Source organism: Struthio camelus, chromosome 25 (assembly GCF_040807025.1).
Source record: "Struthio camelus isolate bStrCam1 chromosome 25, bStrCam1.hap1, whole genome shotgun sequence".
Taxonomy (NCBI): Eukaryota; Metazoa; Chordata; class Aves; order Struthioniformes; family Struthionidae; genus Struthio; species Struthio camelus.
Genome location: NC_090966.1, coordinates 6859736 through 6869362, shown reverse-complemented (window position 1 = coordinate 6869362; position 9627 = coordinate 6859736). Strand labels below are relative to the sequence as shown.

Here is a 9627-nt window from a genome sequence, read left to right as displayed (position 1 = left end):
CGGCCGCGGCCGCTCTCCCACCCCCGCCCCCGCCGCCATGTTGGGAAGGTCGAAGGGAGCCCTGCGCAGCCGCGCGTGGCGGCCATGTTGGGAAGGTCAAGACTCCCCCGTCCGGTACCGCGCGCCCCCAGCTGCACAGCGCGGGCGCCGCTGACCTCGCCCGTGACATCACACCCGGGATGACGTCACCAGGCGGCACCCACGCCGCGTGCCCTCCCTTTCCCCGCACACGCAGGACACGGCGCCGGGACAGCTCGGCTTTTATTCGCGCTCCTCCGCGACCAGCCCCCGCCGCCCCCCACACGCGTTGGGGCGTTCGGGGTTTGGGGGGGGGGGATTTTTTTTTTGATAAGCTTTTTTTTTTTTCCTTAAAAAATAAATTTACAATTAAAGACAGCCATTTGGTACAAAATATATACATTCTGGGGGGAGGAGGGGGCAGAGGCACCGCCGCCACTGTGGGAGGCAGCCAGAAGCTGGGGGGGGGGGGCGAGGGACACGTAGAAAAAATAGAGGGGGGGCAGAGCTGCCCCACGGTGGGGCCCGGGACCCCCCCCCTCCACCGCCACCGCCCCCCAGCCCCGCCGGAAAGGCAATGGGGGCGGCGGGGACGCACCCCCCCCCGCCAAAGTGCGTCAGTGCTGGGGGGCCGGGCCGGGCCCCCCCGGCGCTCACTGGCTGCTGGGCTCCAGCTTGTAGGAGAGCTCGAAGAGCAGGTTCTGGTTGTCGATGACCCGCAGCTGGCGCACGTAGGCCTTGGTCTGCAGCTGGCTGGGGGACGCCTCCATCTCCAGGCCTGGGGGCAGGGGGTCAGCGGGCCGGGCCGGGGGGGGGGACGCACGCACACACAGCAGCAGGGACACCCCAGCATCCCGCTCCCCCCCCCCGGCCCCGACTCACACAGCGGGCGGCTCCGGTACTTGCGGATCGTCCGCACTTTCTCGGCGATGCAGTGCTGGGCAGAGAGCGCCGGAGGCGTCAGCCCCGGGGACGGGGGGACACGGGGACACAGCTCTGGGGATACCCACCCGCGGGGACGCGAGTACACAGCTCTGGGGACACCCACTCACGGGGCCACGGGGACACACAGCCATGGGGACACGGCTCTGGGGACACCCACCCGCGGGGATGCGGGGACACACAGCCACGGGGACAAGAGGACGTGGCTCTGGGGACACCCACCTGTGGGGACACAGGGACACCCACCCACGGGGACATGGCCCTGGGGACACCCACCCATGGGGACATGGGGACACCTAGCTCTGGAGACATGGGGACACGGCTCTGGGGACACCCACCCATGGGGACACAGGGACACCCAGCTCTAGGGACATAGGGACACCCAGCTCTAGGGACACCCAGCCACAAGGACCCAGCGCTGGGGACATCCAGGGACACCCACTCACAGGGACCCCAGGGGACCCAGCTCTGGGGACACCCGGGGACACCCAACCACAGGGACCCTGGGGACCCGGCTTTAGCGACACCCACCCATGGGGATTGAGGGACCTGGCTCTAGGGACACCCACCCACGGGGACCCCAGGGACCTGGCTCTGGGGACAGTACCCCCTGGGGACCATCCCCCCTGCAGGACCCTGCTGCACGCCCTGGGGACACCCCCGCATTGCAAGGGACCCCCATGCCTCCCCCGGGGACCGCGTGGGTGCTGGGGGCTCACCAGCTTCTCCATGTTGACGAGCCCATCCAGGAGGGTCTTGCTGCCCTCGTGCAAGAAGGTGAGATCTGGGGGCGAGCGGAGGGGTGAGGGGGCCCCGCGGGGCGGCCGGCAGCGGGACCCCGGCCCCCGGCCCCCTGGCCCTGCCCTCACCTTTGAGGATGAGCGGCACGAAGGGGATGAGGGGGGGCTTCATCTTGGCCAGCACCTCCCGGTAGGTCTTGTGGTTCCTGCAGGGGTCCTGGGGGGAGCAGGGGCTCAGGGCCGGGCCGGCTCCCCACGGGCACCAGCACCCACCCCGGCCCCCCGGCCCCTCCTCACCGTCAGGTTCTCGAACTTCCGAAACAGGTTCTTGAACTTCCCCGGGAGCTTCTGAAACGCAAAACCCCAGCGGGGCCCTGAGCATCCCGGCGGGGCTGGAAGCATCCCCACGGGGCCAGGAGCATCCTGGTGGCACCCTGAGCGTCCCCGTGGGGCCGGGAGCATCCTGGGGGGGGGCCTGGGCATCCCGGTGGGGCCCTGGGCATCCTGGGGGGGCCGGGGGCATCCTGGGGGGGGGGCCTGCAAGCATCATCATGGGGCCAGAAACATCCTGGTGGCACCCTGAGCGTCCCCGTGGGGCCGGGAGCATCCTGGGGGGGGCCTGGGCATCCCGGTGGGGCCCTGGGCATCCTGGGGGGGGGGCCTGCAAGCATCATCATGGGGCCAGAAGCATCCTGGTGGCACCCTGAGCATCCCCGTGGGGCCGGGAGCATCCCAGTGGGGGCCCTGGAAGCATCGTCATGGGGCCAGGAGCATCCTGGTAGGGTCCTGAGCATCCCGGCGGGGCCGGGGGCATCGGCGTGGGGCCGGGGGCGTCTCCGCGGGGCCGGGGGCATGCCGGCGTCCCTCACCTCCCAGGTGAGACGCAGGCGGCTGATGGCGGCGTTGTTGAGCCCGATGACGACGGCGTAGAAGGAGAGCATGTCCTGGTTCTGCTTGCATCTGCGGCCGGGGGGGGCAGGGTGAGGGCCGGGGCTGGCGGGGACCCCCCGCTCCCCCCGGCCACGCGTCCCCGCGCTCACATGGCCGCGATCTTGATGAGCTTCTTGAGGAGGTGAGCCCGCTTGCCCAGGGACTCGCAGAGCAGCAGCTCGGTGCCCACCCAGTGCTGCACCTCGCTGCAGCGCTGCAGCATCAGCTCCAGGTTGGCCGTCTCCCGCCGGCCCCGCTCCCCGTGGAAGACGTAGTCCACGAACTCCAGCTGCCGCCGGGAGACGCCGTCAGGGCGCCGCGCCGCGGCCGGGGGCGGCGCGGGGCTGCGGCGGGCGCCGACCCACCTCGTGGATGCAGCGGAAGAGCTCCCAGTGGAAGGCGGTGAGGTGGTTGGCCACCTCCTCGGGCTCGGCGCGGTGGATCTCCGTGTCCCCCGGCACCACCTGGATCTCCTCGGGCAGCGGCACCTGCAGCGGCGGGTCCCGGCGCTGCCAGGGCGCTGCAGGACGGTCTCCCGCCCGCCGCGGTCCCGTGCCAGCAGCCGGGGCGCCCCGGGGCCCCCCGCCGCGGCCCGGCCCTCACCAGCGACTCGAAGGTGTCCCTGGTGCAGGCGAAGAGGTGGCTGTTGATGCCCAGCGCGGTGAAGACGCACTCCTCGCTGGGCTGCAGCACGGCTTTCTCTGCGGGCAGAGCCGGGCGGGCGTCAGGGCCGGGCGGCCCCGGGTCAGCCCGCCCCGCGCCGGCCCCGCGCCCCGGCACCTCCGGACGAGGCCACGGTGACGAGGATGAGGGCTTCCTCGCGGGCGCTCTGCTCCTCCGAGTACTGCAGCTTCTCCGTCACCGAGGCCAGGATGTCCTGCACCGAGGCCGAGAGGCGGCTGCGGATGGTGACGTACGAGTGGTCGGGCATGTAGACGCGGCAGAAGACTGCGGAGCGAGGCCGGGCCGTGAGCGCGGCGCGCCGGCCTGCGGGCCGCCCGGCCGGGGAAAGCGAGGGGCGCGCAGGCTGCGGCAGGGCGGGGGGCCGGCGGCCGCGCGCGGCCCCGCTCACTCACTCTCGTCGGAGCCCCGGAAGGCCACGCGCGTCTGCAGGCACGAGTCGATGCGGCGGAAGTGCCTGAACAGCGGCTTCACCTGCTTGTTCGGGGGGGGCGTCTCGTCGGCCACCCTGCGGCACCGGCGCCGGGTCAGAGCCCCCCCCCGGGCGTGCGGCCACGGGGGTCCCGGCCAGCAGCAGGGCCCCGTCCCCGGCGCCTGCCCGAACCCTCTCCGCAGCCCTGCCGGCACCCTCGGGTGCCCTCCATGGGGTGCCCCAGAAACGGCGGAGCAGGGGGCCCCACCCGGCTCCTGCTCATCACCGAAGGGCTGCTAATGACCCCCCCAGCTCCTAGGCACCCCCATCCCCTGCGCCCCACGGGGACCCCCCGGCGCCCCGCTCACTTCAGCTCCACGGTCTCCACCAGCTGGTGCAGCTTGAGGATCTCGTCCTCCAGGTCGCGGTAGAGGGACGTGTCCTTCATGATGAGCAGGTAGAGCTCCTGGGGGGCAGCGAGAGGGGCTCAGGGGCGCCGGGGGGCCGGGCGGCGCGGGGGGCCGCGGCCGCGCACCCACCTTGATGACCTTGCCGGCGCTCTCCTCCTCCTGCAGCAGCCCCTTGTAGGTCTCCAGGAAATGGAGCAGGACGGCCAGGACGGCCCGCTTGCGCCGCAGCCCGGCGCCCTCCTCCCGGCACGGCGGGGGGCCGCCCGCCGCCAGCACGAAGGTGCCACCGTCAAGGAGGAACCACGGGGAGCGGGCGTCGCGGGCAGCCGCTGCGCGGCAGCGACCCCGACACCCGCCCCGCGCCCTCCTCGCGCTCGCTCCGACGCCCTTCGTGTGCCCACCCGCACGGCGCCCTCCCTCACGGCACCCTTGTGCACCCCTCGTGCACAGCCTTGTGCCTTCCTCACGCCCGCCCTCGTGCCCACCTCGGTGCCATCCCCATGACACCCTTGTGCACACTTCATGCCCACCTTGGAGCCCTCCTTGTGTCCACTCTCATGCCCACCTTGGTGTCTTCCTCACCCCCACCCTCATGCCCACCTTGATGCCCTCCTCACACCCACCCTCATGCCCACCTTGGTGTCTTCCTCACGCCCACCCTCATGTCCACCTTGGTGCCCTCCTCATGCCCACCTTGGTGCCCTCCTCATGCCCACCCTCATGTCCACCTTGGTGCTCTCCTCACACCCACCATCATGTCCCCCTTGGAGCCCTCCTTGTGCCCACCCCCATGGCACCCTTGGGCACAACCTTGTGCTCACCTTCACGCACACCCTGGTGCCCTCTTGGTGCTCACCCTTGCGGCACCCTCATGCCCTTCTTGAGCCCCCCCTCGCACCTCCCCCGGTGCCCACCGCGGCCGCGGTACCCGGGTGCAGCTCTCCCGCCCGCCCCGCGCCCAAGGATATTGCTGGTGCAGCTGCTGCAGGAAGCGCTCGGTGGGGAGGAAGAGCGAGTGCGTGAGCACGATGTCATCGAGCAGCGAGTCTGGGGGAGACGGCGGCATCAGGGCGAGTGCCCCCCCGGCTGCTGCCCGCGCCCGGCCGGGCCGGCGGAGCAGCTCCCCGGGGCGCCGCTGACTCACCGAGCCGCCGGGCCAGGCCGGGCAGGACGGGACGCACCCACTCCGTCCCGTCCCGGGGACACCGCGGCGGGGGACACGGGGGGCTGCGGCCCGGCGCCCGCCCCGCGCCAGGGGCCCGGACCCGCCGGCGCTGCCCGAGGCCCATGGCCACCCGCGCCCAGCTGCGACCTTTGCACAAGGCGCCGCTCCCTCGCCCGGCCCCGAAACCCGGGCCGCGAGCGGGACCCGGGCGGCTGGGGCAGGTGCGGGGGCTCCCCCCGCCGCCCCCCCGGACCCCGGCTCATCCCCCCAGCTGCGAACTGGGGCCAAGCCCGGACCCCCCCCCCCCGGCACCACGATGCCCGCGGGGACCCGCAGCCGCCGTGCGCAGGACGGGGCGGGCTGGGGTGCAGCGATGCCCCCGCGCCGCTCGGACCCCCCAGCCCACCCCAACACCCAGATCTGGGACCCGAACCGGGCACGGGGGGGCACGCAAGGCGGACACGGCCCCCAGCCCCCTCCGGGGGTGCAGCTTGGGGGGCAGAAGGAAACCTCCCCCTTCCCCCCCCCCAAGAGGTCCCACCACCAGCCCGGACCCCCAGCTCCCCTTCCTGAACAGGAGCAGACCCCGCGTGGGGCAGGCTGGGGCTGGCAGACGGGCCGGGGGGCCGGGGCTCGTCCGCCCCGGGCCAGGCGCCAGCGCGGTGCTCCTCCAGCCCGGCCTCAGTTTCCCCATGCCGCCGCAGCCCCCCGCGCTGCGCCCCCGCCCCGAGCGCCGCCGGCAGCAGCCCGGGGCCGTGGGCAGGTGCCGTGGGAGGCTCTGCCGTGCCGCTGGGCCCCCGCCGCTGCCGAGGGCCGGCCCGGGGGGGACCCCGCGGCGGGCGCCCCGGGCTGCCGCACGCAGGCCTGGGCGCTGCCGGCTGAAGGGCTCCCTCGTTTCGGTGAGCTGCACCCCGGCCCGGCGCTGCACCGGGGCAGCGGCTCGGGGCGCCCGTGGGGGGCAGCGGCGCGGCCCCCCGCAGAGGGGGAGCCCTCCCAGGCCTGCCCGCGTCGCGCCCGGCTGCCGCCCTGGCAGCGGCTCCCCGCGGCGCGGCGACGAGAAGGGGCGCCCGCCCCGGTGCCCCCTTCCAGCGCGCCTCCGACACCCAGGCTAATCTTAGCCCCGGGAAAACGTTAAAGATTAACCCAGAGGCCGATGGCCCCGGCTCCGCACCGCGCCGCGGGAGGCAGCGCCCGGTCGCCCTCGGCCTCCGGCCGGCTGGCCGGCCTCCCCCCGCGCGGCGGCTCCGTGGCACCCTGCCCGCCGGGAGGGGACCCCTCCGTCCCCGCTCCTGGGGGCGCCCCAGCCCCCCACGGCCCCCAGCGCGGCCTTGCTGCCCCAGCCGGGCACCCGCGTGCGCCCTGCACGGTGCCACCCGGGCACAGGGGCAGCCCCCGCCCCAGCAGCTGACAGCGCATCCTGCTGCCCCCTGCCCCGGCACCCCGCCATCTCCCACCGCAGCACCCAGCCGTGCCCCCGCGGACCCCCCCAGCACTGCCCACCGCAGTGCCCAGCAGCGCCCTTGGGCCCTCCAGCATCTCCCACCGCAGCTCCTTGCAGCGCTCACCAGACGCCCCAGCACACAGCAGCACCCCGGCACCCAGCAATGCCCCCCCCCCAGCACCCAGCAACGCCCCCTAGTACCCCCCCAGCACCCAGCAACACCCTCCCTGGCACCCATCCATACCCCACAACACCCCTCCGTGCACCCTGACACTCCCTGAGCACCTAGTGACGCCTCCCCAACACTCCCCCAGCACCCGGCAATGCCCCCCAGCACCCGGCAATGCCCTCTAACACCTACCCCAGCACCCGGCAATACCCCCCAACACTCACCCCAGCATCCGGCAGTGCCCCCCAACACCCACCCTAGCAACCGGCAGTGCCCCCTAACATCCAGCAATGCCCCCCAGCACCCGGCAATGCCCCCCAGCACCCGGCAATGCCCCCTAACACCTACCCCAGCACCCGGCAATGCCCCCCAGCACCCGGCAATGCCCCCTAACACCTACCCCAGCACCCGGCAATGCCCCCCAGCATCCGGCAATGCCCCCTAACACCTACCCCAGCACCCGGCAATGCCCCCCAGCACCCGGCAATGCCCCCTAACACCTACCCCAGCACCCGGCAATGCCCCCCAGCACCCGGCAATGCCCCCTAACACCTACCCCAGCACCCGGCAATGCCCCTCAGCATCCCCCCATCCCCCGGCAACGCCCCCCCCCCCCAGCGCCCGGCAATGCCCCCGCAACGCCGCCGCCAGCGGCCGGCCGGGCCCCCCCGGCCCCCCCCGGCGCCGGTACCTGCTCCGCAGCCGCGGCCGTGCGCGCCGCCCGCCGCCAGCCGCTCCAGCAGCGCGGCCAGGAGCCGCTCGGGGGGCGCGGGGGCGGCCGGGGGCCAGCAGCAGGCGGCGGCGGGCGGCGGCTCGGGGCTCGGCGGCTCCCGCTCGCCGCCGCCGCCGCCGCCGGGGGACAGCTCCTCGGAGGAGAGCGACGGCGGCGAGCGCAGCGGCGCCTCGGGGGGCCGCAGCTCCAGCCAGCGCCCCTCGCCGCCCGCCCGCGGCCCCGCCGGCCCCGCCGGCTCCTCGGGGGAGGCGGGCGGGCGCGACAGGCTCTGCCGCCGCGGCCCCAGTCCCGGTCCCGGTCCCGGCGGCGCGGCGGGGCGGGCGGCCAGGTGCGAGCCCTGCTTCTTCAGCAACTTCTCCAGCGGCTTCATGGCCGCGCGGGGCCGGCGCCGGGCTCAGGGGGCCATGGGCGGCGGCGGGGCGGCGGCGGCGGCGGGGCGGCTCCGGCTGCGCGCCCCGCTCCGCCTGCCCCGCGCCTGCTGCGCGCTGCGCCCCGCCGCGGCCCGCGGAGCCGCCGCCAGCGCCGCCCCCGGCCGGGGCCGCCCCGCGCCGCCGCCGCCGCCGCCCGCACCTGCCCGCCCCGCCCCGGCCCGGCCCCGGCCCCGGCCCCGGCCCCGGCCCCGGCCGGCGGGACCGCGCGGGGGGCGGCGGCGCTCGGGGCGCGCAGCGCGCTGCGGCCGCGCAGCCCCGTGCACACCCGCAGCGACGCGGTCACACCGGGGGATGTGGCTGTGCAGCCCCGTGCACACCCGCAGCGACGCGGTCACACCGGGGGATGCGCCTGTGCAGCCCCGTGCACACCTGCAGTGACATGGTCGCACCAGGAGGTGCAGCCACACAGCCCCGTGCACACCCGCAGCGACGCGGTCACACCGGGGGATGCGGCTGTGCAGCCCCGTGCACACCCGCAGCGACGTGGTCACACCGGGGGATGCGCCTGTGCAGCCCCGTGCACACCCGCAGCGACGTGGTCACACCGGGGGATGCGCCTGTGCAGCCCCGTGCACACCCGCAGCGACGTGGTCACACCGGGGGATGCGGCTGCGCAGCGCCGTGCACACCTGCAGCGACGCGGTCACACTGGGGGATGTGGCTGTGCAGCCCCGTGCACACCCGCAGCGACGTGGTCACACCGGGGGATGCGCCTGTGCAGCCCCGTGCACACCCGCAGCGACGCGGTCACACCGGGGGATGCGCCTGCGCAGCCCCGTGCACACCTGCAGTGACATGGTCGCACCAGGAGGTGCAGCCACACAGCCCCGTGCACACCCGCAGCGACGCGGTCACACCGGGGGATGCGCCTGCGTAGCCCCGTGCACACCTGCAGTGACATGGTCGCACCAGGAGGTGCAGCCACACAGCCCCGTGCACACCTGCAGTGACATGGTCGCACCAGGAGGTGCAGCCACACAGCCCCACGCACACCCACAGCGACGCGGTCACACCAGGGGATGCGCCTGCGTAGCCCCGTGCACACCTGCAGTGACATGGTCGCACCAGGAGGTGCAGCCACACAGCCCCGTGCACACCCGCAGCGACGCGGTCACACCTGGCAGTGCAGCTGCACACCCCCGCACACTCACTGTGATATAGTGACACACCCCTTTGCACACCCACAGCAATACAGTCACACCTGGAGATACAGCCACACACCCTGCACACACCCACAGCAGCACAGTCACACACAGTGACACAGTTGCACACCCCAACACAGTGACAGTCTCCCCTCTACAGCATGACACTATCTCACACCCAACATTGCCTCCCACACAGCTCGTTGCACCTCGCACCTCCCCCCCCAGCACCCCAGGACAACACACCCCAGCCCTGCCCAGGGCCTGGGTCGAGCCGTGGGAACAGCCGGAGCCCACAGGGCTGGGATTGAGCCGTGGGAACAGTCAGAGCCCACGGGGCCGGGGTCGAGCCGTGGGAACGGCCAGAGCCGCGTGGGCCGGGGTTGAGCAATGGCAACAGTCGGAGCCACGTG

General features: G+C 74.0%; 1 protein-coding gene across 2 annotated transcripts; it reads right to left on the bottom strand.

Annotated features, from left to right (window-relative positions):
* Positions 1–244: 244 nt before the first annotated feature.
* Positions 245–8026, bottom strand: RAPGEFL1 (Rap guanine nucleotide exchange factor like 1). 2 transcript variants are annotated; one of them, XM_068919035.1, is made up of 15 exons: positions 7600–8026; positions 5102–5180; positions 4263–4413; positions 4092–4189; positions 3707–3819; positions 3411–3578; positions 3234–3331; positions 2996–3118; positions 2741–2919; positions 2570–2660; positions 1998–2048; positions 1830–1917; positions 1680–1744; positions 901–955; positions 245–796 (listed from the first exon to the last, which is right to left on the bottom strand). In XM_068919035.1, exons 1-15 carry the CDS (start codon positions 8009–8011, stop codon positions 672–674), a joined length of 1896 nt encoding a protein of 631 aa, XP_068775136.1. In that variant the 5' UTR covers positions 8012–8026; the 3' UTR covers positions 245–671. The 2 variants fall into 2 exon arrangements, with proteins under 2 accessions (XP_068775136.1, XP_068775137.1); XM_068919036.1 differs by lacking the exon at positions 7600–8026 and adding an exon at positions 5278–5477.
* Between the last annotated feature and the right edge of the window lie 1601 nt (positions 8027–9627).

Coding starts and splice junctions, on each gene's coding strand:
- RAPGEFL1 (XM_068919035.1), bottom strand. CDS start 8,011: ATGAAGCCGCTGGAGAAGTTGCTGAAGAAGCAGGGCTCGCACCTGGCC. Junction 3,579..3,706: donor CTTCCGGGGCTCCGACGAGA/GTGAGTGAGCGG, acceptor CTCGCTCCGCAG/TCTTCTGCCGCGTCTACATG. Junction 956..1,679: donor TCGTCAACATGGAGAAGCTG/GTGAGCCCCCAG, acceptor CTCTCTGCCCAG/CACTGCATCGCCGAGAAAGT.